Source organism: Polypterus senegalus, chromosome 2, assembly GCF_016835505.1.
Source record: "Polypterus senegalus isolate Bchr_013 chromosome 2, ASM1683550v1, whole genome shotgun sequence".
In the NCBI taxonomy this organism is placed as follows: Eukaryota; Metazoa; Chordata; class Cladistia; order Polypteriformes; family Polypteridae; genus Polypterus; species Polypterus senegalus.
In genome coordinates this window covers 10959470-10986531 of record NC_053155.1, presented here as the reverse complement: position 1 = coordinate 10986531, position 27062 = coordinate 10959470, and the positions used below count along the sequence as shown (strand labels likewise).

Below are 27062 nucleotides of genomic sequence, written 5' to 3'. Positions count from 1 at the left end.
TGTGTGTGTGTACACGAAGTAGTGTGGGAGTGGTGTGTGTGTGAGAGAGAGAGAGGGATTCTCTCTCTCTCTCTCGCTCTCTCTCTCGCTCTCGCTCGCCCTGCTGTGACCAATTGCTGAAATAGCCCAGGCAGCAATGTCATTCCGCTATAAATTCATTGTTCAGCCTCTTCTCATCTTCACATTACACCCTGCGCTCTCCGCGTTCACATCTGGAGATTTGGGGAGCGCCGGCGGCCTCGAGTGCGGGCGCCCGACTTATTTATGTCTTGTTAAAATTGTGCGTGTGTGTTTGTGTGCGCGCTTTAATGCTTGTTCACTTACGCTTGTTTTTCATTCCCCTACTTCTGCGTGGAGGGCTTCCTACCTGCGAGCAGGAGAGTTTCCACATGCTCAAGTTTGCGACGGCTCCGCCGCTCTTTCTACCGATGTGCCGGTTTTTCGGGACCTCGCGACGACTGCTGCTGGAGCTCTCAGAGGGGATTGAGCGCCAGCACACCAATTAAAGCGCTGGCGCCGGTGGAGCCGCAAGCTGCTTTTATTTATTTATTTTTTTTTAATACACATATAAATTTTTTCCTACTTCACCATGGTGTCTCCGAGGCTGCTTTGGAGGTTCGTGCTTCTTTGCTCCGTGAGCGCGCACCTGGAAGAGTCGGATTTATCCCAGTCGAACTTTCCTGCCCGAACTGCCCTGCCACCTGTCGCGGGAGGCAGGCTGCAAAGCCAGCATCGGACACACCGACCACCCCGCAGGAAAAATGGCATCGTGCAGAACATCGACCAGATCTACTCTGGGGATGGCAAGGTGGGATACCTGCTGTACGCCGACGGCAAGAAGTTCCTGTTGGATATGGAAAGGGATGAGTCCGTCTTGTCCCACCACTTCAACAGCAAATACGTGGACGCGATCCAGGGAGACCCGGCGCATAGGGAGTGCTACTATCGGGGGACAGTGGACTCGCACCCGGAGTCGTTGGCCCTCTTCAACCTGTGCGGGGGGCTGGACGGCTTTTTTGCCCTTAGACACGCCCGCTACACCGTAAAGCCCCTCATCAGGGCTAAGGGAGCGGAGAACGAGGTGTACGGCTCGGACCAGGACTCGCACCGGGGTCTGCACTACTACACGCGGGAGAGCTTTCGCTTCGAGGCTTCCGTCCCCGCTCTTGACACCTGCGGGACGCGTTCCCGGAAGGGAAGATGGGGGTGGCACCATCAGGAGCAGGTGCTGGCGAGGCAACGCTTGCGGAGATCCCAGGAGGGAAGCGTCCACGGAGGACGAAATCGGAGATCGGTCTCCAGGGCGAGACACGTCGAGCTGCTCTTGGTGGCCGACGAGTCCATGTCTAAGAAGTACGGGAAGGACCTGCAACACTATCTGCTGACATTGGCGTCCATCGCGTCCAGACTGTACGGACACGCCAGCATTGAAAACCCGATCCGACTGGCGGTGGTCAAGGTAGTGGTGCTCAGTGACAAGGAAAAGGGCATCGAGGTGAACAAAAACGCCGCCACCACTCTGAAGAGCTTCTGTAAGTGGCAGAACCAGCAGAATCAACTGGACGACGACCACGAGGAACACTACGACGCGGCCATTCTGTTCACCAGACAGGTAAGCCCACCACTGGGGCTGGGATCGCGGGGCTCGAGGCGGGACTCTGATTCCCATCTGCTTGTGACGCCACATTTGGCGCGTCACGCGACTCTCCGGCACACCTGTTGCTGTGGCCGCCAACACGATTGGATTCGACAAGTAAACGGTGCCAATCCGCTCATTACACCGATGAAAAGTGAGCCGAAGGAGTGGCTCCAGTCCTCCCCTGCGGTTTTACAGAGCAGACAGAGTGCCCCGCTTACGGGGTCGTGAGAGAGATCTGTAAAGTCTACTCGACCCAGTGCGCGCACCCCGCCACGTTTATTTTGGAAGCCGCGCGCTTCCGAAAACTGTTTTCCATTACGGCCATTCCAGGGTGAGCGGTTCAGGCGGCGCGTTTCATCGAGGCCGCGCTCCCGCACGCTCCTTGAAAACTTCATGAAACTCTTGTTACATTCAATATCCTCGGCTGCGCGGCTATTATTGTAGGCACAGAGCCCACCCTTTAATCTGAGAGCCCCTCCCAGGCCGACCCCCAAAGCACTCTTGCATAGGCGTTATTTGATGTTAGGCAGCAGCTCGTTGCAGATGCCGGGGCTTGTTGAGTTTTGACAAGTTTGCGTTGCGTTCCTGTTGTTCGGGATTCGAGGGTCGTTTAGGGAGAGGGACTGCGAGGAAGTTCAGGAGTTGGCTGCTGTGTTTCTGCGCTAGGCTGTCGTATTTGTCGACTTATCAGTTGTATGTGGCGTCCTTCATAACATCAATATATCCGTCTTTCAATCTATCATTTGTATATAGCGCCTTTCATATGTCGATCTAGTTGTTACATATAGCGTCTTTGCTTTCTCTCTAGTTTACAGCGCCTTTGATATCTGTCTATTATATAGCGCCTATCAAATCTATTATATATAGCACATTTGTTTTCTAGATCTTATTGCGCCTTTCATATCTACCAGTCTATCATATAGCACCTTTTCTATTTATCGATCTAAAATATAGCGCTTGTCAAATCTAACAGTAGTATATAGCACTTTTTGATTTATCTTTATCTTACAATGTCTTTCATATTGATGTGTATTATATGGCACATTTCGTATCTATCCATCGTTTTATATTAGCCTATTTATTATATAGCGCCTTTCCTATCTACACACACACACACACACACACACACACATATATATTAGTACCTTATATATAACACCTTTCAATTTTTTTTATCAATAGTAAATAGCACTTTTCAAACTCGTGTATTGTACAGTGCCTTCCATATCTATCAGTCGCATATAGTGACACTGCTTTCTGTCTTATAGCGCCTTTCATATAGCGCCTTACGTAGCTATCAGTTGTATATAGTGCATTTTGCTTTCTAGCTTATTCCGCTTTTCATATCTGTTTATCAGATGTATATATTGTCAATGTTTATCTGTCTTGTAGCATCTTTCATATCTTTTAGCATTATATAGCACTTATTGCGTTCTAGCTTATACTACTTGTTATATCTATCAGATGTATAAAGCACCTTTCTCTCTTATAGCGCCTTTCATATGTCAGTTGCATATAGCGCCTTTCACATCTATCAGTTGTGTATAGTGCCATTACGTTTAACTGTCTTACAGAACCGTTCATATCTGTTTAAGTATTATATAGCGCCTTATTATCTATCTATCATTTGTGTATAGTGCCATTACTTTTATCCGTCTTACAGCAACGTTCATATCTGTTATATAGTACCTTTTTATATCTCAGTTGTATATATTGCCCTTTGCTTTCTAGCTTATTGAATCACTCATGTCCATCTATCGTATAGATAAATCCCGTTTCACATCTCTCTCTCTCTTTCTCTATCTATCTACCAGATGTACACATCGCCTTTCCTATCGGTTTATCTACCTATTCAAATCTTCCGTATCTCCTCCCTACACCCCCCGGCTTGGCTCCTTTCCACGCTCGGTTTGCCTTTTTTCCTCTGCGCTCCGTGATAATCATTTGCACGCACAGTTTGCACAAATCACCTCCGCACACCGACAGCTGCACTCTGGCCCAAAACACCCACCCCACTCCTTTCCTTCAATGTGGCCGCTCCACCAATTTGCGCGGTAGAATATTTGGGTGGTAAACCACGGCAGTTGAACACGCACGCTCCCGCGACTGCCGTGCACGCCGCTCGACACCTGCCTCCTCCTTGCTAATGGGCTCGCGCATCAAAATTCGTGAGAGGAGAGGTGTTGCAAAAATAAATATATATATTAAAAAAAAAGTCTCGAGCCAGCACAAATTTGGTGTCCTTCCCAAGCTCGTTAGTTTTATTTACAGTTTTTACTTAAGACTGAAGCGAGCAGACGGGCTCCAGAGCGACTGCAGTGCACTCTAGCGGGCGTTTGAGAATCGTGCCTTCGTGCGCCGGAGCTCCGGTTCAAATCTGTAGGTTTGCCCGACCATTTCAGTGTTTTTTTTTTTGTTTTTTTTTATCAATTCACTTGTTTGTACGAGTTCAACACACAGCGCTACTAAATACACTGAAATATTTTTGGTGTGCGAGCTCTCTTTTAAGTCTCCCGGTCTCGTATCTGATCTTTATTTAGGTCATGACGCTAAGTTATTTTTAGCTCTTTCAGTTGGCACTGTTCTACCATTACACCGTACTTCACGTCAGAGGAGGCTACAGCATGGCACGGGGCACAGCTTCTTCTTTACCTTATCACTACAAGCCCGAGGCTGTCCCAGCTGCAACGGACAGAGTTCGGGAGCAAACCCTGGACTGGTGGTCAGTTCCCCGCCATGCACTCGTCCTGGGCCACGTGTGAATATCAAACTGTGTGGCAGTAAGCCAGACTTCCAAAATACCACAAATGCAGGAAAAGGAACACAGAAACACCCCAGACTGAAGTCCATCCAGAGTGTGCTATTGTGTCACCTATTCCTGAAGGAATGTGTTATTTACATTGCAAACTTTGGCACAAAGGATAACCACCTAAAGAGCTCCTCAAGATTAAACAGACAAACAGTCATATACATTATAAAGTGATCCGCCGTGGATACAAGACTACCGCAAAGAGTTTTAGAATGCGTTTGACGTAACAACAAATGGCGTCCGCTCCTTCATTGAATCGCTGTGTTTATAACGGAGCCTCCTCACGGAGAGCACGCGGGACAGAGCGGCGGGCAACACCGGGCAAGTAATGCAGCAGCACGCCGCACGTGGTACACCGGCGCTCTGATAACGAACACAGATGCCGTTCATTTGATATGGCCCTACTCTTACACTCCCATCACGGAGAGCTTTGTGTGACAGCTCACAGTACAGAGGCGTACCATCCTGGCCTCTGATGATCTGTTTAATGTTAACTCTGTATAGCGCCTTTCACTGCAAGCAGTATCACTGAACACATTATGGACACTAAACTGTAAGGTTCTTCAGCAGTGCCATCTAACACTTGTCAGTATTTATTTAATAAGGACATAAGTAACAAGCCTTCGCACATACAGTAGCTGTGGTCAAAAATGTTCACGATAGATAAGTCAGGAAAGGCGCTATATAGGAGATAGATAGATAGACATGTAAGGGACTATATGACAGATAGATAGATATATATGAAAGGCACTATATAAGATAGATAGATAGATAGATAGACAGACAGCTGCGCCCTGCCCAGGGTTTGTTTCCTGCCTTGCGCCCTGTTGGCTGGGATTGGCTCCAGTAGACCCCGTGACCCTGTAATTAGGATATAGCGGGTTGAATAATGGATGAATGGATAGACAGATAGATATGAAAGGCACTATATAGTTTTAGATAGACAGATATGAAAGGCACTATAAAAGATAGATATGAAAGGCACTATATAATTTTAAATAGACAGATAGATATGAAAGGCACTATATATTTTTAAATAGACAGCTAGATAGATATGAAAAGCACTATATAATTTTAAATAGACAGATAGATATGAAAGGCACTATATAATTTTAGATAGACAGATAGATAGATAGATATTAAAGGCACTATAATAGATAGATAGATAGATAGATAGATAGATAGATAGATAGATAGATAGATAGATAGATAGATAGATAGATAATGAAACACACTATATAATTAATAGATATGAAAGGCACTATTTAAGATAGATAGATAGTAAAGGCACTGTATAATAGATCGATAGACATGATGTGAAAGGCACTATATGATAGAGAGACATGAAAGGCGCTATATAAGACAGATAAATAATGAAGCACACTATATTATTAATAGATATTAGGCAATATATGATAGATAGATAGATAGATAGATAGATTTGAAAGGCACTATATGATAGATAGATAGATAGATAGATAGATAATTTGAAAGGGATAGAGAGACATGAAAGGCGCTATATAAGACAGATAAATAATGAAGCACACTATATTATTAATAGATATTAGGCAATATATGATAGATAGATAGATAGATAGATAGATAGATGAAATACACTATATAATTAATAGATGTGAAAGGCACTATTTGATTGATAGAATGAAAGGCGCTATATAATAGACAGACAGACAGTACTTTCTTTCTGTATCTTTTTTATTGTAGTACTAGGACACGCCGGTCCTCACATTTCCTTTTTCTTTCCCAGTCCTTGACGAGTGATTTGTTCCTTCTCTCATTTTATTAATGCCCTCATTCCTGGCGTCAGTTATGAGGATGCTTTCCTTCATATTTCTTTCACACAGCGCCTTTCCCAGTAAGTACTCACTCAAAGTGTATTTCTAGTCCTTCACACAGCGTGTGCCTGGCGAGCTCATCCGTGGCCGCGTCTTGATTTTAGGCCGGGTGTCCTCCGGCTCTGGAAATGGCCGTCTGGCTGGCTGCCTCATAGTAAACGCTGTGCTGTACAGTTCAGTGTGATGCCGAGTACAACATGTATACAGAAATGTGTCAATCAATATTTACTTTCTAAATTATCTTTCATATAAAAGAGCAGACCACAAAGCTCCCAATAACAGAATCAGTACCACTGCTGAAATTCTCTCCAAGAGTGACTGAATGAATGTGCCGGTCTGAGCTCTTAGTGACCATTTAATTCCTGGCCCGATTCACAAATCACTTGAGAAGGACGCATGTCTGAAGGTCGTTGCATGCATGCAGGCAGGCAGTCCATTACATAGCACTTTATATAACAAATCCTATGACAAAAGTGTTATCCAAGCCGTTGACAGGAGAGAGCGCCACCAAGCACTTCAAGCACAATATGCACTCAGTTAATAAAAGAATGGCTGGCCGTGTCTTCGGCACACCCCTCAATGTCAGCCACACATACTGTAGCAGCACAAAGTGTCCCACGTGAACTGTGCGTATTGGAATCCAGCTTTAGTTTACAGAGCATTATAATAATAGATAGTTTCACAAAATAATTCACATTACCATTCATTCATTAATTCATTGTGTGTCATAGAGTGTCTTTACGGCAAGTAATTAATGCATCAGTCAATATTGCATATAGCACATTTTATAACAAGTGGTCCCTGCACTTTTTAATCTATCATGTAGCACCCTTCACAGTGAGCGTCATCAAAACTCTCAGAGAGAACACTTCACGTTACCATTGAAGAAGCACCTCATGAACAGAGTCTGCCTATCTGTTCAATCACTCATTAAATATATTATATAGCGCCTTTCATGGGAAACACTGTCAAAAGTCTCTTAACAAAGCAATTCACATTACCATTCAAGAAATGTTTGTAGCCTTCATCCTTAAATTAATGCATCATATAGCATCTTTATGGTAAGCGACTAATTCATTTATACGTAGAATACATGGCACCTTTTTACAGTAAGTGATTCAGTAACTAGTCGATATATCATAACGCACGTTTCATAGTGATAGCTGTCTCTTACTAGGAAAGGAGCTTAGCATCTTTTAGAGCAAGTTATGCCAATGTATTAATCGATATGTCGTATAGTGCCTTTCAAAGTTAAACACCTTATAAAACAATTCAGGTTCAAAAAGAGTGAATGCACCCCTTGGACACTGATCAAATGTCATATAGCGCCTTTTATACTAAGCTCTATCAAAAGGCTCTTGACAAAGCAATTCACATTAAAATGAGTGCCAGTCCAGGCATTCACTTATTAAATGTCACATCCTGTAGCATCTTTATGGCAAGCAACGAATGCATTGATTAAATATTATATAGCGCCTTTCATGGTAAGCACTATCAAAAAATCTCAATACAAAACAACTCACACATTAACACTGAAGAAGACAAAAGGTGACTCATGGGATAGAGTCGGTCCACCTCTCAAATGACTGACCAAATATATCATATAGCGCCTTTCATAGGAAGCACTATTAAAAGTCTCAAGCTATTCGTGTTACAATTCCAGAAGACTCAGTGGCCCCCATCCTATACTCGTAGCCAGTCCAGGTATTCATTCATTCATTAATGTATCAGATGGCATCTTTATGGTAAGCCACTAATGCCTCAATCAACATAACATACAGCAAATTTTATAATATGTGATTTATGCACTGACCTGCGGTGGGCTGGCGCCCTGCCCGGGGTTTGTTTCCTGCCTTGCGCCCTGTGTTGGCTGGGATTGGCTCCAGCAGACCCTGTATTTAGGATAGAGTAGGTCGGATAATGGATGGATGGATGGATTTATGCACTGATCAATATATAGCGCCTTTCACAGTGAGCACTATCAAAACTCTCTGCACAACACAACTTACATTACCCTTGAAGAAGAAAAGTCAGTGCAATGAATGTGTTAATCAGTATGCCATATAGCGCCTTTCATAGTAAGCCCTTTCAAAAGTCTCTTAATAAAGCAATTCACATTACCATTCAAGAAGATGCAGTAATCCCCCCCCAAATGGTCACAGTGAGTCCAGCTATTCATGCATTCATTCATTCATGTACCACAGTACCACATAGCATCCTTATGGTAAGCAATGAAGGCACCAATCAGCATATCGGGAAGTTTGTTTCATGGTAAGCTCTGTCAAAACAAGTCACTTTAACACCGAGGACACAAAGCACCTCATGAACAGTCTGCCCATCGATATAAATCATATAGCGCCTTTCGTAGTAAGCACTATTAAAAGTCTCAAGCGATTTACATTGCCATTCAAGAAGATTCAATGAACCCCATGCTCACACTTAGTCCAGATATTCATTCATTCATTAATGTACTGCATAGCATCTTTATGGTAAGCAATGAAAGCATCAATCAGTATATCATACAGCAAGTTTCATGGTAACCTCATGAACAGTCGATACATATCATATAGTGCCTTTATAGTAAGCACTATTAAAAGTCTCAAGCAATTCACGTTACCACTCAAGAAGGCTCAATGCCCACCATGGTGGTAGTCAGTGCAGGTCTTCAGTTCATATATTAAGGAGATGGCATCTTTATGGCAAGCTACTAACGCCTCAATCAATACAAAGCACAACAACTTTTATTATGAGTGATTTATGCACAGATCGATATATCATATATAGTGCCTTTCACGGTGAACGCTATTAATAAAATGCTCTGCACAGAACTCACATTAACATTGAAGACATAAAGTCCCTCATGAACGGAGTCTGCCCATCGATATATATCATATACTGTAGCACCTTTCATGGTAAGCACTGCTTTTCACAGCAGTTCACATTACAATACAGTCATTCATCAGTCAGTCGGTCAGTCATCATCCAACCCGCTATATCCTAACACAGGGTCACGGGGGTCTGCTGGAGCCAATCCCAGCCAATACAGGGCACATTACAATACAATACAATTTATTTTTGTATAATAGCCCAAAAGACTTTTGACAGCCCCCCTTCCCTCAGCCTAAAAAAAAAAACTCTTGTAAGGGGAAAGAAATGGAAGAAACCTTAGGAAAGGCAATTCAAAGACAGACCCCTTTTCCAGGAAGGCTGGGAGTGCAGTGGGTGTAAAAATAAAAGGGGGTACTATACAATACACAGAACAGAACAAAAGTATTCCTCAATACAATATAATAGTAAAATCGAAATATTACAAATATTCAACAGTAGGTGATATCCCATAATACGGTTTGGATTTGTTCAGAAGATGCACTGCACCCCATGGATGTTGCCCGTAACATTTTTTTGTGGTAATCAATGAATTCATTAACATGTCCCATAATGTAACACCTTTTATTGCTAACAATGGATGTATTAATCAGTATAACACACAGCAACTTTCATAACAAGCTCTGTCACAGATCTCTCTTTACAAATAGAGTTTACATTGCAGCACAAAATGACGCGAACATCTCCGTGAGTGAAACGTCATCCATTGTAGAGTGCCTTTCATCTCTCTATATATAAAATCCAACGTTTTGTGTCGGGGCCATCTTCATTCGCGCGCCAGCCTTAGGGCGTGCACCATACCTTCACTTACCTAGCGAACGATACTACCACTGAATGAATTTAGATCGGGCTTTTTTTTTTTCTAGAATTTTCTTGAATGTTCCGGTTGATTTGGCGACTTATCTCATCACGCTAAGTATCATAGTTCAGTTGCGGCACCGATATATATTAGCGCACCTCTGAGACGCTTCGGGCCAAGGGGAGGGGGGAGTGGGCGTGGTCCTCCTCACTCACCCCCCAGTCGCTCTAACTTCTCACCACGTGTTCTCTCAGCTAGCGATGCCTGTTTGTTCAGCAGACATGATCATCTATCCATCCATCCATTATCCAACCCGCTATATCCTAACTACAGGGTCACGGGGGTCTGCTGGAGCCAAACCCTGGGCAGGGCGCCAGCCCATCACAGGACACACACAATTTAGGATCGCCAATTCACCTAATCTGCATGTCTTTGCACTGTGGGAGGAAACCCACGCAGACACGGGGAGAACATGCAAATTCCACGCAGGGTGGACCTGGGAAGCAAACCCCAGGTCTCCTAACTGCGGGGCAGCAGCGCTACCATTGCGCCACCCTGCCTCCCTCATTATCATCTACAGATTGTTAATTTTGAGAGAGAAAGAGAGATCAGAACTACTGTACTTGTGTTTTAGAGGGTCGGAGATATCACGGCGACACACAGGGGACGCTCTCCCGTCAGAGCTGAACACGATCGGATACAATGCCAACGTTTCACGTGGAAGCGTACCTACCTTCTGTTTGGCCAGAGATACCTTGCCAACTTTTTCCATTTCTGGCAAAGAGATCACAGCTATACTGTCTCGCCCCAACAGCAAAACCAAAAATAATGTATATGAAGAGACCCTCAGATACCAAAGCTATCAATATACTTTCTTCTCAATATAAATTGCATTTGTTTTAATTGATTTTTAAATTTTGTCCTGTTTCACTACACGGGACAGCTAGTACTAAATACCTATGCAGGGTATATCTAAAATACCACTGACACACTCATCACGAAATCTCTCGAACCATGAGGACTTGGGATTTGAAATTTGGAATGTAGGTTACCCTTGGCCCAAAGGTGCTCGCTAAGAAACAGCTTTAAAAATGTCGTGGTCCAAGCACGTTCTGTCCACTTTTACCGAGAGAACTACTTCACGGATTTAGATCGGGTTTTTTTTTTTCTTCATATAATTTTCTTGAACATTCCGGTTGATTTTGTGACTTCTCTCATCGCGATAAGTATCGTAGTTTGCTTGCGGTACTAATTTATTTGCGCAAATACAAGGGGAGGGGCCCCTCCTCACTCACACGCCAGCCTTGGCATGATTCGTACCTCCACTTATCTAGCAAATGAGAGAACTACTTAACGGATTTCGATCGGGCTTTTTTTCTAGAATTCCCTTGAACATTCTGGTTGATTTTACGACTTCTCTCATTGCGCGAAGAATCACGATTCGCTTGTGGGAGCGGTGTATTCACGCTACTCCAAGACAGAGGCTGTGGGCCGAGGGCAGGGCCCTCCTCACTCACGTGCTAGCCTGGATTCGAGCCGCTCCACCTCCGCTTAGTTAGCGAACGAGAGAATTACTTCACGGATTTAGATCGGGTTTTTTTTCTATAATTTTCTTTAACATTCCGGTTGATTTTGTGACTTCTCTCATCGCACTAAGTATCGTAGTTCGCTTGCGGTACCGATTTATTAGTGCGAATCCGAGACAGGGAGACTCATCGGGCCGCGGGGCCCTCCTCACTCAGGCGTCTGCCTCGGGGCGTAACCTTAATTCCGCTTAGTTAGCGAACGAGAGAACCATTTCACGGATTGAGATCTTTTGTTTCTATAATTTGCTTGAACATTCCGGTTGATTTTGCGCTAGGAAGCAAAGTTCGCTTTCAGGAGCGATATATTCACAGTAAACCAAGAGACAGACGCTGCGGACCGAAGGGTGAAGAATGACGTCAGCAGTAGGGAGCTGGGGTGTTTTAGTAACTGTATATAACCCTTTATGTTAAATAACAGCCTGTGCATTAATCAGTGCCACCAAGCAAATTTCAAAGACTCTCTTGTCACAATGCAGGGTGACCTGAGGCTCTTCGTGACTGGAGAAGTCAAGCAGTGAAGTGTTTCTTTTCTGTCCTGCACATTATTGTGGGCACTGTTGTATCCAAACACAAAAACTCGTCACACACGGGTTGTGCCCAAATGTTTTCTTATTGTTTTTTTTATTTCAACCTTTTTTCCCACAAACCATCAGTTCACCACACCCTCTTTATTCCCATCCTGCCTTGTCTTTTAGTAAATCAACTATGTACAAACTCTTAAAGAAACACAGGGTTAAATTCTGGACATAACAGTCACCTTTTAAATGCACACAGACAGGCAGTGGTCGGATGAATGAATGAATCTTTATTTAATAAGACCGACAGCATTGTAAGCACGTGTCACCAAACATTTGATAAGGTGGCGGAAGAATGAATGATCTGGAATGTCCCTTTGACACAACACACAAGTGCAGGTCAGAATATAAAATCCAAGCAACATGGCAGCACAATGCAGAGAGCAGCCGATCGACCGCGCCCCGGCTTAAGTGGGGATTCATTACAGCGTGTAAGAGCAGCTGGCAGACATACCCTCGTATATAGAGATGCCGCGTTAACACTTTTGGGCGAGTGTGCAGCTGAGGGCGCTCCTCTGTTTGGTAGACAGTGACAATGAATGTGAACTTGAGCCCGGGTGCCATTCTTCAGCATTTCACACGGCAGTACCAAGCGAGTCGGTGAAGGGATGAACGAATGAATGAATGAATCGGCGCCACTGACAGATTAACAGTGTGCATCATTACAAGGTGCATTAGAGAATAAACAATGGAGGCTCACTGACTCAAGAGATCAGAGCTAAAGCAGCAAATGCAAATAAGAATACAAACATGACGCTGATGGAAGCCAGAAGGAGAATGCCATGCAACTACAAGGAGATGCATTTAAAACTACACAGAAGACTAAAGGGGTGCAAGCCGTGGGCCAGCTGAAAACTCAAATCTTCAGGACAGTCCATTGGCCAGCATTGGGGGGTTCACTGCTCTCCAAATGACCGCCTGAAGCTCCCGAAATGCAAGATGCAAACAAGACAGGCGCGCCTGGAGTCTAAATTTGAGCGTCTGCAGAGACGGAGCCTCGCAAATAGACCTGGAAGGAGAGGCTCAGTCAGGCGGGCCGCGTGTAACGAATACCACTAGCGAATCGATACCTCCAGCTCTATTTATAGAGCGTCTTTCATGGTGCGCGGTCGCAAAGAGCTTTTTAGAGCCGCTCGTGTTACAGTAGAAAATGGTGCCGCGCATAGAGTCACTCGATCAATGGACTGATTGCTTATATTACATCCCATCCTTATCGACATAAATCCCTTTATGAAGACATTCTCAGAGAATTTTAATCCAATTCAAAGTGCTGAATGGCCAGGGCATGTAGAGGAAACACTGGGTGTATAGGACTGGACACAACACCCCGGACGGGATGAAACTCCATGACAGAGTCTGTGCACTCGATCACACTGGCGGACGATTCACCCAGCAGCCCAATCTGTGATACCTCAGCTGCACACTCATCTGTTTACCTGTTTATTTGACCAAAGAGCTTCTGTAAAAAGCCAAGGGACAAATAAAGTTATATCTATCTATCTACCTAGTGCCTCTCACTCTATCTATCTATTATATAACGCCTTTCACATCTATCTATCTGTTATATAGTGCCTATTCTATCTATCTATCTACTGTATCTACTGTATCTATCTATCTATCTATTATATAGAGCCTTTCACGTCTATCTATCTATTATATAGTGCCTTTCATCTATCTATCTATCTATCTATAGTGCCATTCACATCTATCTATCTGTTAAATTGAGCCTTTCATATCTATGTATCTATCTATCTATCTATCTATTATATAGAGCCTTTCATATCTGTCTTTCTATCTATCTATCTATCTGTTATATTGTGCAATTCATATCTATCTATCTGTCATATAGCACCTTTCACATCTATCTATCTATTATATAACGCCTTTCACTCTATCTATCTATCTATCTATCTATCTATCTATCTATCTATCTATCTATCTGTTTATAGTGCCTTTCACATCTATCTATCTGTTAAATAGAGCCTATTCTATCTATCTACTGTATCTACTGTATCTATCTATCTATCTATCTATCTATTATATAGAGCCTTTCACTCTATCTATCTATCTATCTATCTATCTATCTATCTATCTATCTATCTATCTATCTATCTATCTATCTAGTGCCTTTCACTCTATCTATCTATCTCTCTCTCTCTCTCTCTCTCTCACTAGCTGGCCAGTCCCTGAGAGATCACTCAAAGTGCAGAAATGTCATCCAACAAAGTTACTGGTGACATTCCCAGTGCAAAGCATTTGTCATGTGTACTAATAAAATGTATTGCATTTTTCATTCAAACACATGGAGCATAAAACCAACATGACAACCTAGTAAAGGAAATTTTACACAGGAAATATAGAAAAAATAAAAAAGGCTGATCTCACTGGGGCCCACTGACCACCACTGAGGTAACAAACTCTGGACCCTCAACTGAGCGCTTTCCATTTTTATTTTCCGGAAGTTGTTTTGTTTAACAGTAACATGCCTTTGTGACATTGTAAGTCTACAAATAACCGAGGCTGATTAGATTTTTAGTAAAACTCTGAATGGTAAATTGTGAACACATAACAATGCGGGATGCCTACAGTTGATCTCTTAGACATGGGCGGCTAGGTATTATGATCTTTTAAAATGCCTTCTTAAAAAGGCTCCATGACAGAATGCCAGAAACGGGGCTACCAACTGACATGTCCGCCTTAATACGGAGCGATACAGAGCACGTAAATGACCACCATTCAATAAGCACATTAAAGACTTAACTTAGCCTTTAATTTGATTATTTAGTGCCACATTAGAACAGCGGCCATCTACACTGTGTCAGCAAGTCACTAACTGCTATACAACAAGAGCCAAACAACGGCTTTACTTGGTGTTAATTTGATTTACAAATGTCGAATGAGAACGCAGAACAACGTGGGCTGCCTACCGTTCATCTCTCAGTCAGTCACCGACTGCTATGTTTCAAGGTCTTAATACTGTAAATGTGTGGTCTGGTTCTGCCTCCATGACAGCACACTAGAAACGGGTCTTCTGTAGTACAACAGACAATCACACTTTAAAACTGAGCAATAAGGAGCACCCTGGGTATAAAGCCACTGACCGCCATTCAATAAGCAAATGAAAGACTGAAATCAGCAGCCATCTGTAGTGTGAAGTGTAAGTCGCTTAGTGCTGTACTGTATAGCGAGACCTTAACAAAGGCTCTATTAGATGTTAATAACACTTAACTAAGGTCAAATGATGACATGTTGGAGTGTAGGCAGCTGAAACTGACACCTTGATCACTGACCGCTGCGTATCGAGATCTCAGTAATGGCCGTGTGTGATATTGATAAGAATTACTAAGTGACAATGACAGCACGCTAGAGCAGGGGGTGACCTGCAGTCCAAAGCACAATCACACTTTAATACTGAGCAATAAGGAGCACCCCAGCTAAATAAGCAAATGAAAGACTGAAATCAGCAGCCATCTGTAGTGTGAAGTGTAAGTCGCTTAGTGCTGCACAACAAGACCTTAATAAAGGCTCTGTTAGATGTTAGTAACACTTACTAAGGTCAAATGATGACCTGCTAGAGCACAGGTGTCGAACTCCAGGCCTGGAGGGCCGCAGTGGCTGCAGGTTTTCATTCTAACCATCTCCTTCATTAGTGACCAGTTTTTGCTGCCAATTAACTTCTTTTGCTTTAGTTTTAATTAACTTGACTCCGGCCCCTTAGTTTTCTCTTTTTTAATCAGCAGCCAGACAATAATGAGACACGACCAGCTCACCTGTGCCTGTCACACAATATCTGAACATAAAGAAAGGTGAAGGTCTCAGTAAGGTTGATCTGCTCAGGTCACCAAAACACCTTGACGAAGAGAAAATTCTGTAGCAGAATAAGAGCAGCAACAGACCACACAATTAAACAACAGGCAAGAATCAGCATCTCATTAATAGACTGGTTGGAGTGAAATTGGTTGGAATTTGACATCCCAGTTCAGCTGCTCATCTGTTGGCTCGCTTCATGTCTCATTTCTGTTTGACTGCCATTTCATGAAGAAACGAATCAATTCAAATGAAGGGGAAAGAAGTTAATTAGCAGTGAAAACTGGTCAATGGTTAGGAAAAGGGTTCGAATGAAAACCTGCAGCCACTGCGGCCCTCCAGGCCTGGAGTTTGACACCCCTGTGCTAGAGTGTAGGCGGCTGAAATTGACACCTTGATCACTGACTGCTGCGTATCGAGATCTTAATAAAGGCCGTGTCTGATATTGATAAGAATTACTAAGTGACAATGACAACACGCTAGAGCAGGGGGTGACCTGCAGTCCAATGGACAATCACACTTTAATACTGAGCAATAAGGAGCACCCCAGCTAAATAAGCAAATGAAAGACTGAAATCGGCAGCCGTCTGCAGTGTGAAGTGTAAGTCGCTTAGTGCTGTACAATGAGACCCTAACAAAGGCTCTGTTAGATGTTAGTAACACTTAACTAAGGTCAAATGATGACATGTTGGAGTGTAGGCTGCCTAAATTGACACCTGGATGACGGACTGCTACGCATCAGGATCTCAGTAATGGCCGTGTGTGATATTAATAAGAACTACTAAGTGACAATGACAGCACGCTAGAGCTGGGGGCGCCCTGCAGTCCAACGGACAATTCCACGGGTGACCTTCATTGAGTGTGATAAATGCGCATGGTCTAATAAAGAAATTAAAACGGGTAGCACATTAAGAAGAGGGACTAACTACAGCGTGCGTCTGCATGTCACTTCATGATCTACAACGAGGCCTTCACAAAGGCTCAATCAGGGGTTAATACAGTCTATTCAGGCCGTGTTAGAGTGTAGGGAGCTGAAATTTACCTCTTGATCACAGACTACTGCGCATCAAGATCTTAATAATGGCCGTGTGTGACACTAAGTGACAATGACAGCACGCTAGAACTGGGGTGACAACGGACAATGTTCCGGGTGACCTTCACCGACAGCAATACACAGCACCCCGCCTGAGCTTAAAAAGTGAAAGATGAAAATTGGTAGCACATTAGGACATCGGCGGAGCTTCTTTGCTCCGAAAGACTCCAAAGAAAAGCTTTACTTTGCGTTAATAAAACTCAGCGAGGTCCTACAATGACGTGTGGACTTACACTTCATTGTCCTTTTGGTGATCGGAAACACTATGCAGAATACCATGCATTGGGTCGCTCTGTCATTAATGAGTTAAAGACTCATCTTTATCTGATGTTACACCCAGCTCCAGCACAAGGTGTTCGTTCACCCTTTTTCCATACCCGGTTACCCCATTCAGGTTTCACCATGGGCACTGGAGCCTGCTTCCCCGGGCATCATCATCATCATGTTCAAGACAGGACCCAGCCCTTAATGGGGCACCAGAGTATCACGCGTACACACCTGCACTCTTTAATACAGAGCTGGTTTAAAGTCGCATTCATTTATTAAACATGTGGTAAGAGTTGGAGAAGGCTTGTCTGCCATTGGAGAAATGCCACCATGGCACTGTAGAGTAGCAACATCTTTTTTCTTTCAGCTGCTTTGCCACAGCGGATCATCTTCTTCCATTTTTTTCTGTCCTTGTCATCTTGCTCTGTCACCCCCATCACCTGCATGTCCTCTCCCACCACATCCATAAACCTCCTCTTAGGCCTTCCCCGTCTCCTTTTGCCCAGCAGCTCCATCCTTAGTATCCATCTCCCAATATACCCAGCATGCATCTCTCCTCTGTACATGTCCAAACCAACTCGATCTCACCTCTCTGACTTTGTCTCCCAACCGTCCAACTTGAGCTGTCCCTCCAATGTCCTCATTTCTAATTCTGTCCATCCTCGTCACACCCAATGCCAATCTTAGCATCTTTAACTCTGCCACCTCCAGCTCTGTCTCCTGTGCCACCGTCTCCAGCCCATATAACATAGCTGGTCTCACTACCGTCCTGTAGACCTTCCTTCCCTTTCACTCTTGCTGATACCCGTCTGTCACAAATCACTCCTGACACTCTTCTCCACCCTGCCTTCACTCTCTTCTTCACTTCTCTACCCCAATCCCCTGTTACTCTGTACTGTTGATCCCAAGTATTTAAACTCATCCACCTTCGCCAGCATCCCCACTAGAGTAGCAACATGTTGTATGTTGCAGATTTGCACCTGGACTAACCAGTAAACCAAATGGGGGCACTAAACGGCCAACCTCATGCACAGAATAGCCAGTGGGGGCCACGCCACCTGCTTCTCATTTAAAAAGCAGTAGCGGTTGTGTGTGAGTGGGACTGGTGCCCTTTCTGGAGTTGGCACCTGCATCCACCCAGTTCCGACTCCCTGACATCCCCAAATTGGATTTGAGTAAGGTATAAATGTATGTGTGCCCACAAGGGTAGGCATTTACTGGCTTCCTGGCACCAGTGACCCCTTTCTTAATACTTGAATCCCTGAAGCCTATGAAAATAGTCGTAATGCCGGGCCACCTTAAATTCCTTCGCACCTCTCCATCGGTGTCTTTTGTTTTGCAAATGTGTCAATCAGCAGCAGACAGCCTGCTATCCCATCGCCCCCCAAAAGTCTGTTTATTTGGGAGTGAGGTGCCTGGAGTTGCAGAGGGTCAATAATATGTCGTCTTTTGGAACACAAGCATTTCACGTGTGTGTTCCGTGTGTAACAAAAGACACTAATGGAGAGGAATTTAAGGTGGCCCGGGATTACGACTTTTCTCGTTTTGGCTTCAGGGATTCCAGTGTTAACTGGGATCATTTTGCCCCACCGGCCCATATACGTGGCATCAGAAAGCCTCATCGCTCGTTTTTAGAGATGGGCTTGAAATCACAGTCGGGGGAGAAAAAAAAAAAGACACAAACATAATAAGCTTTTAATGTCGATTACATAAATCTAAAATGTCAAAAAGAGGCGGGCAGCTTGCAAAGCACAATGTGAACCTTTCACTCCCCCACATCAACCCTGGGGTGGGGTTGTCAGCCCACCGTGGGACATCTGAATATCAGAACAAAGTGTTTGGTTATCCCTCTCGAGGCCGTATTCAGTGTGCAGCCAACTGAAGCTCACTGATCCGATGAGGACATGCCCAAGGGCGCACTGGCACTGCCACCATTCCCACTGGAGTGCACGTTAGCGAAAGGCTGGAGACTTCATTTTGTTATGTACATCTTGTGCTTGTGGATCAATTAGTCCATGTGACATTGGCAATTCTAAATTGTCCCTAGTGTGTGCTTGGTGTGTGTGCCCTGCAGTGGGCTGGCACCCGGCCCAGGGTTTGTTTCCTGCCTTGCACCCTGTGTTGGCTGGGATTGGCTCCAGCAGACCCCCCTTGACCCTGTAGTTAGGATATAGCAGATTGGATAATGGATGGATGGATGGATCCATCAACAAGAGCCTGCCACTTTGAACCTGTGCGGGACAGGACTGGCCAAGGCCTTGGATTTGGTTTAACTCAGCGCCATTCACTCCCCTAGTCAGCTCCGGACCTGCAGAAGTCTTAATTGGAAATGGAAATCGAGAGAAGTCACAAAGTCAAAATGACGAGGCAGAGGTCAGAACCGTGACGACGTGAGATAAATAAAACAAAGTTTAATTAAACAATTAAAGTCGGGATTTCAGAGCCAAAATGGGGAGAAGCAAGCAAACGATCATCGCAGTCACGCAATGGGGGGGGAGACCAGGACGCTAGCAGGAGTGGCCGCTAGAGGCCTTAACTTGGGAAGGATCTGGAATTTCAGATTGACGAGAAGTGCACGACACTGACCTTTACGCAGTTGCACTGATGATGATGATGTCACGTGTTGCACACTCCCTGGTAACCGCATAGCAACCGTCAACAGAAATGGCGGCGCCTGTAAGAAAGCAATACAGCGTCATGGATGCACAGAAACCATTTAACAAACAATAAATGTAAGACTCTTTGCAAAGAATGAAAAAAAACAAAAAAAAAACAAAACAAGCATCCCAGCCAGATCATGTGTCTTGGGGTCACGTTCACAATACAATAGGCGCTACATACTGTGAAGTTATGTACTATGACATTCCCAGACGCCCCTTCTTGGATACCTCCAGCATCCTTATCTGTCTATACACACACACACACATCACCCTGTGCCAAGACTCTCCACTTCAGACCCCCAGCCGCAGACCCCTGAATGGTGTCACACAGGTCTGCAGCCAGACTCCATTGGCTTCATCGCAGTTTATAACAACAGCAGTAGGCGTGAAACCCTAGATAGGTTGCTGGTCCAAAACAGGTGCCACCCATGGGAAACACCCACATCATGCCCCTTAACGCCAACCACATAAGTATTTTAATAGAAATCATCTCTTATTTTGGGATGCCAGGAGACCAGGGTTCGTGTCCCAGGTCCTCCCACCATCCAAAGACATGCCGGCTGGGTGGATTGGCGATGGTAAACTGGCTCTAGTGTGTGGCTGGGGTGGGTTTATGTGTGTGTTTGCATTGCAATGTACTGGCATCCATTCCAGGGGTTTAATCCTGCCTTGGGCACTATGCTGGCTGGGGTAGGCGACCCTGTTCAGGACTATGCAGGTTAGATAATGACAACTGATTTGGGATCCTGCACTGACCCTTTAAATCAGGGCTGTTCCTGGCATAAGCAATCTATGCCAGTGCCCCCCAACTCACACGGAGGAGGAAAGGTGACAAACCCTAATATTCTGTTTAAGGCTCCAAAAAAGGCAAACCATTCAGCCCTAGAGTGCATCTGCTGCTGTTCTTCTTATACTAAATCGTATCTATGGGATTGGTAAAAGGAAAATGAACCAACTGTCCTGTTGTTTTTAACAATTTTTGCTACAATGCATCTGATGATTAAAATCTAAAGGCGTCACAGTAGTCAGAGTAGTTTGTCGTAATTCAATACAGGGCAGTCCAGTCAATGCTCTCACCTTCACCCCTCAGGATCACACAATGTGATATTAGCTTAGCAAGCAGCACCCCCTACTGATATCAGCTGGGACTGCAGATTACCAGTATCGCCCAGGACAGTACAGTGGTTTGACTGCACTGGTGACTGGAGCTCCGTGTGTGTGTGTGTGTGTCCTGCAGTATCTCTGTGTGTACCTGCACTTCAGTGTTAATCCCCGATGGGCTTTGCCGAGGACGGTCCTGTAAAGTCGGGGAAAGTCGGATCAGGGGGCTAGATGTGTAGTCGGGATGATCATCTTGCACTCATGCATGACGTGAGTTTGGTTGTTTCATTCCAATGGCCGTCTCCCCACCTGTTTTTAGCAGCCAAAAATAATCCATCCATTCATCATCCTGCTTATCCAGGGGCAGGGTCTCGTGGTGGCAAAGCTGGAGCCTACAACAACAACAACATTTATTTCTATAGCAAATTTTTTCATACAAAAAAGTAGCTCAAAGTGCTTTACATAATGAAGAAAAGAAACATTAAAGCCAAAATGAGAAATTAAAATAAGACAACATTAGTTAACATAGAAAAGGAGTAAGGTCCGATGGCCAGGGTGGACAGAAAAAGACAAAAAAAATAAACTCCAGACGGCTGGAGAAAAAATAAATAAATAAATAAATGAAATCCCAGCAAGCACTGGGCACAAGGCAGGAGCGACACTTGGACAGAGCTGGCAGTCCATCGCTCGCGGAGTGCAGCATATCAATAAGATTCGTGAACTCACTTGAAAGGGAAAGCGTACTTTGGATTAAATGAATGCCTTCTGATTGTTTTTATTTGCGGTCAAAGTTAAACGTACGTGAACCCTTTTGGACTGATCTGGTTTACTGCATGACATGGTCATAAAAAGTGATGTGATCTTCATCTACGTCACAGGTCCTGATATACACAATGAGTCTCAAGCCAATGACACACAAACAATTCTACTCTTTCACGTCTTTATTTTACAAACTCATTCAACGTTCACAGTGGTAGTGGAAAAAGTACAGTAAGTGAACCTTGGGATTTAATAACTGGCTGACCCTCCTTTGGCAGCAATGACCTCAACCAGGCGCTTCCTGTCACTGCAGATCAGACCTGCACATCGTGTGGGGGGATTTGAGCCCATTCTTCCCTGCAGAACTGACTGAACTCTCCCATAGTCTTTGGTCATCTTCTGTGTGTGGCTCTCTCTCTCTCTTCAAGTCCATAGCACTGAGATCTGGGCCACTCCAAAAGGCGCAGTTTGTTCTTCTGAAGCCATTGTGCTGTGGATTTGCTGCGATGTTTTGGAGGTCATTGTCCTGTCCTGTCACATCACCCAGCCTCTTCTGAGCTGAAGTTGACGGACAGACATCCTTACATTATCCTGGAGAATTTGTTGAGAAACTTATGAATTCATTTTCCCCTCAATGATGGCAGGCTGTCCAGGCCCTGATGCAGCAAAGCAGGCCCAAATCCTGATGTTCCCTCCACCATACTTTACTGTAGGGATGATGATGTTGATATGCAGTTCCCTTTTTACGCCAAATGAAGTTCTGCTTGTTCCTCCCAAATAGTTCAGTTTTGGTTTCTTCACTTCACAAAACATTTTCCCAGTACCGTTGTGGAGTGTCCAAGTGCTCTTTCACAAACTTCTGGCGTTCAGCAATGTTCTTTTTTGATAGCAGTGGCTTCCTTCTTGGTGTCCTGCCGTGGACTCCTTTCTTGTTCAATGTTTTGTGTATAGTTGACTCATAAACAGAGATGTTAATCAGTTCTAATGACTTCTTCAAGTCCTTTGCTGTCACTCTAGGGTTCTTCTTTATCTCATTGCTGAGTTGGCGTTGTGCTCTTGGGGTCATCTTGGCAGGGCGCCCACTTCTAGGCAGAGTCGCCACAATAACAAATTGTCTCCGTTTACAGTCCTATGAAAAGGTTTGGGACCCCCTCTGAATTCTTTGGATTTTTGTTTCTCATTGGCTGAGCTTTCAAAGTAGCAACTTCCTTTTAATATCTGACATAACTTATGGACACAGTGGTATTTCAGCAGTGACATGAAGTTTATTGGATTAACAGAAAATATGCGATATGCATCATAACAAAATTAGACAGGTGCATAAATGTGGGCACCCAACAGAGATATGACATCAATACTTAGTGGAGCCTCCTTTTGCTCCTTTGAGCCTCCAGACGCTGTCCTCCTGTAGCCTGTGATGAGTGTCTGGACTCTGGATGGAGGTATTTCTGACCATTCTTCATACAAAATCTCTCCAGTTCAGTTCAATTTGATGGACAGCCTGCTTCAAACCATCCCATAGATTGTCGACGATATTCAAGTCAGGGGACTGTGACGGCCATTCCAGAACATTGTACTTCTCCCTCTGCATGAATGCCTTTGTAGATTTCCAACTGTGTTTTGGGTCATTGTCTTGTTGGAATATCCAACCCCTGCGTAACTTCAACTTTGTGACTGATGCTTGAACATTATCCTGAAGAATTTGTTGATATTGGGTTGAATTCATCGACCCTCGACTTTAACAAGGGCCCCAGTCCCTGAACTGGCCACACAGCCCCACAGCATGATGGGACCTCCACCAAATCTGACAGGTGTTTTTACTGGATTGCGTGTTCTTCTTCCTACATTCAAAGCGCTTTTTGTTCTGACCAAATAACTCCATTTGTGTCTCATCAGTCCAAAGCACTTTGTTCCCAAAATGAATCTGACTTGTCTAAATGAGCATTTGATACAGCAAGCGACTCTGTTTGTGGCGTGAGTGCAGAAAGGGCTTCTTTCTCATCACCCTGCCATACTGATGCTCTGAATTGCAGAACGATGTACAGATACACCATCTGCAGCGAGATGTTCTTGCAGGTCTTTGGAGGTGATCTGTGGGTTGTCTGTACCCATTCTCACAATCCTGCCATATGCCGCTCCTGTATTTGTCTTGGCCTGCCAGACCTGCTGGGTTGGTTTAACAGCAACTGTGCCTGTGGCCTTCCATTTTCTGATTCCATTACTTACACTTGAAACTGACAGTTTAAACCTCTGAGATGGCTTTTGTAGCCTTCCCCTAAACCAGGAGACTCAACAATCTTTGTTGTCAGATCTTTTGAGAGTTGCTTTGAGGATCCCATGCTGTCTGTCACTCTTCAGAGGAGAGTCAAAGGGAAGGAAGCACAACTTGCAATTGACCACCTTAAATACCTTTGACCACTCGTGATTGGACACTCCTGTCTATGAAGTTCAAGGCTTCACGAGCTCATCCAACCAAGTCATCAGCATTGAGCAGTGACAGGCATTCAAATCAGCACAATGACAAGGGGACCCACATTTGTGCACAGCCAGTTTTTCACATTTGATTTCATTTCATTCAACTGCATCACTAAAAATCTTTGTTCGGAAAACACCGCAGTGCTCTGATGTTCCTAGGAATGAAAGACAAGCCACTGGTATCTTTAGTGTTGAAAGGAGAGTCCATTATTATGCAGGCTGAGAGGGGCTCAAAAACCTTTTCATATGACCGTATACACAACTTGCCTAACAGCAGACTGATGAAGATCTCAAATCTTTGAGAGGACTTTGTAACCCTTTCCAGCCTTATGTAGATGAATTCTCCATCGTAGCTCTTCAGACAGCTCTTTTGTGTGAGGCATGATTCCCATCTGGATATGTTTCTTGTCAATAACTCAAACTTTTATAGTGTTTATTTATCAATCAAAGTCATTCTAGGCCACCTCACCTCTGAACTCGTTTCATTAAATGGACTCCAGGTGTGCTAAATTCGGACTGCAGTGAGCTTTTTAAAAAGTCATTATCTTAGGCTTCACTTATATGTCCAACCTTCAGTTTCACAGTTTGAATGATTTATTCAATATGGTCAAAAATTCTCTGAAAATCTGTGTATCTTTAGTTATAGGAGACTGTGTTTGTTCATTATTGGGGCTGACATGAAGATTCGGCCATGTTTTATATGGGAATTAGACATAAATAGAGAGAATTCCTAAGGGTTCACATACTTTTTACTTTGACTGTACATTCTCCTCCTGATATTTACATGTGGACCATTCTGCGGCTGCTCAGGCCTCCATATCTACCTGTACAGACAGTGTGGTAAGACAGCCCCCCGTACACAGACAGACATGACACCAGATGTCCAAACACACCTACTATTGATGATGTTTTTCTTTTATTCAGCACCTCACAATGCCCTTCCAGCCAACCTCAGCCCCTTCTTTTCTTCACTCTTCCAATACTTCAGCCGCCCCTACTCCTCTCAAGCTCCGTCTTCTCCCCCAGTGGAGTGAGGCGGCCCCCTTTACACTGCACCCGGAACTGCTCCAGGTGCTTCCTAATTAACATCCAGCAGCACTTCTGGGACCACCACAGTCACCGAGAATACCACTGGTAACACACTACACCGTAATGGATTGAAATCTGGCAACACCTGCAAGGTTCCCCCCCCCCTGCTCAAGAAGGTACATGTATAGGCCCGGATGTTCACTGGCAATCTTAAGCCAGACCGACCAATAGCTGTCACCTTGTCACCAAGCTTCTTGCTGATGGCCTTGTTCCTGACGTCCTTTGACAGCTCTTTGGTGTGTGCCGGCCGTGGTGGAGAAGCTGTGGACAGGTGGGCTTTATAGACAACAGGAATTGACATCAGGAGTATCTGATTGATTGATTGTAAACTGTGTGCCATGTGGGCACACATCTAGTCTGTGGGAGGCAGAATTCTGGCTGGGTTGTAGGGCATCAAATCCTTATTTCTCTCCATGGCATGCAAATCATGTATAACTTTTATGTGATGTGTCTTTTCTGGATTTTTGGTTGTCCATTACAATGAAACGACCATCAAAATTCGAGACTCTTCATTTCTTGGTAAGCGAGCAAATGTACAAATTCAGCAGGGGGGTCAAATACTTCTTTCCCCCACTGTACATATGTTGTGTTGTGAAAGGCACTATATCAGCGCCGACCCAACACAGACTGACACCGGAGGCACACGTAAAATAAAACACAAAGATTTATTTTCTTCACCCGTGGGGCACATCTTCTCCGTGTGCCACAGGCACTACACAGTGCCACACCAAAGCACACCAAAAAAATGGTCTTCCACTCCTCTCAGGCAGCTTCGTCCTCCTCCTCCCTTTATAGCCCACCCGGAAGTGCTTCAGGTGGTAATTAACCTAAATTAGGCGTCACTTCCGGGTGTCCACACGGGCTCAGGAAGCCTTGCAGCTCCCCCTGGCGGTGGCCATGGAACCCAACGAGGATGAGCTCCGGTGTTCCAATGCAACCCAGGGGCGCTGCCACCAAGTGTTCCGGGGGACGTAGTGCGCATCCCATGGCTGCTCTCCCTGATCCAGTGTTGAAGGGTTGTCCCAGCCAGGCATGCCGCCACAGTGCCCACATGTGTGTGCCCCATACTTCATTCTATTTACACGCGGACATGTGTATGAAGTGATGAGCTGTGCATATTCACATTTATTTAATTTATCTGTTTGGCTGATGCCTTTCTCCAAAGCGATACAACTGGTTACATTTCTTTTTTCTTTACCCAATTAGAGCGCAGGCAGATGAAGTGCCTTGCTCGGGGTCACCCAGTGCAGTGTCTGTGGGGGCATTTGAACCACCAACCTCAGGGTGTCTGAGGCCCAAAGCCTTAAACCTTAACGCGCTACACGGCTTGCATATGCTTACTGAACTGCGATACTCCCACACAGAAAACCTCGAAGTGTCAGTTTAACAAGTTAAATGTGTATATCGGGCCACTCTTGCCATATGGTATACTGTAAAGACAACCCCTGGGGTGCCAGAGATGGAGGAATGAAATTAACACTCAAGGCAGCACTCTTGGTAACGAATGGTTCATTTGCGGCCGAAACCGCCATCTTACCTCTCTGGCCGCGCTCCGGTAGTCTTCCGTGAACATCTGCCGTCTCCCATGCCGGCGCATTCACACCACCGACTCGGCCTCACAATGGGGTCAATGGGGACACCCTCTGCCACACTGTGCCAAGATC

The 27062-nt window shown here is 44.6% G+C and overlaps 1 protein-coding gene across 1 annotated transcript in view; it reads left to right on the top strand.

Moving 5' to 3' along the window:
• The first annotated feature begins 74 nt into the window (after window positions 1-74).
• Window positions 75-27062, top strand: part of LOC120522645 (A disintegrin and metalloproteinase with thrombospondin motifs 5) — a 70963-nt gene continuing 43975 nt past the window's right edge. Inside the window, exon 1 of the mRNA XM_039743456.1 lies at window positions 75-1612. Within this exon, the coding sequence (XP_039599390.1) occupies window positions 590-1612 (1023 nt within the window). The 5' untranslated portion in view covers window positions 75-589. The remainder of the gene's footprint in view (window positions 1613-27062) is intronic.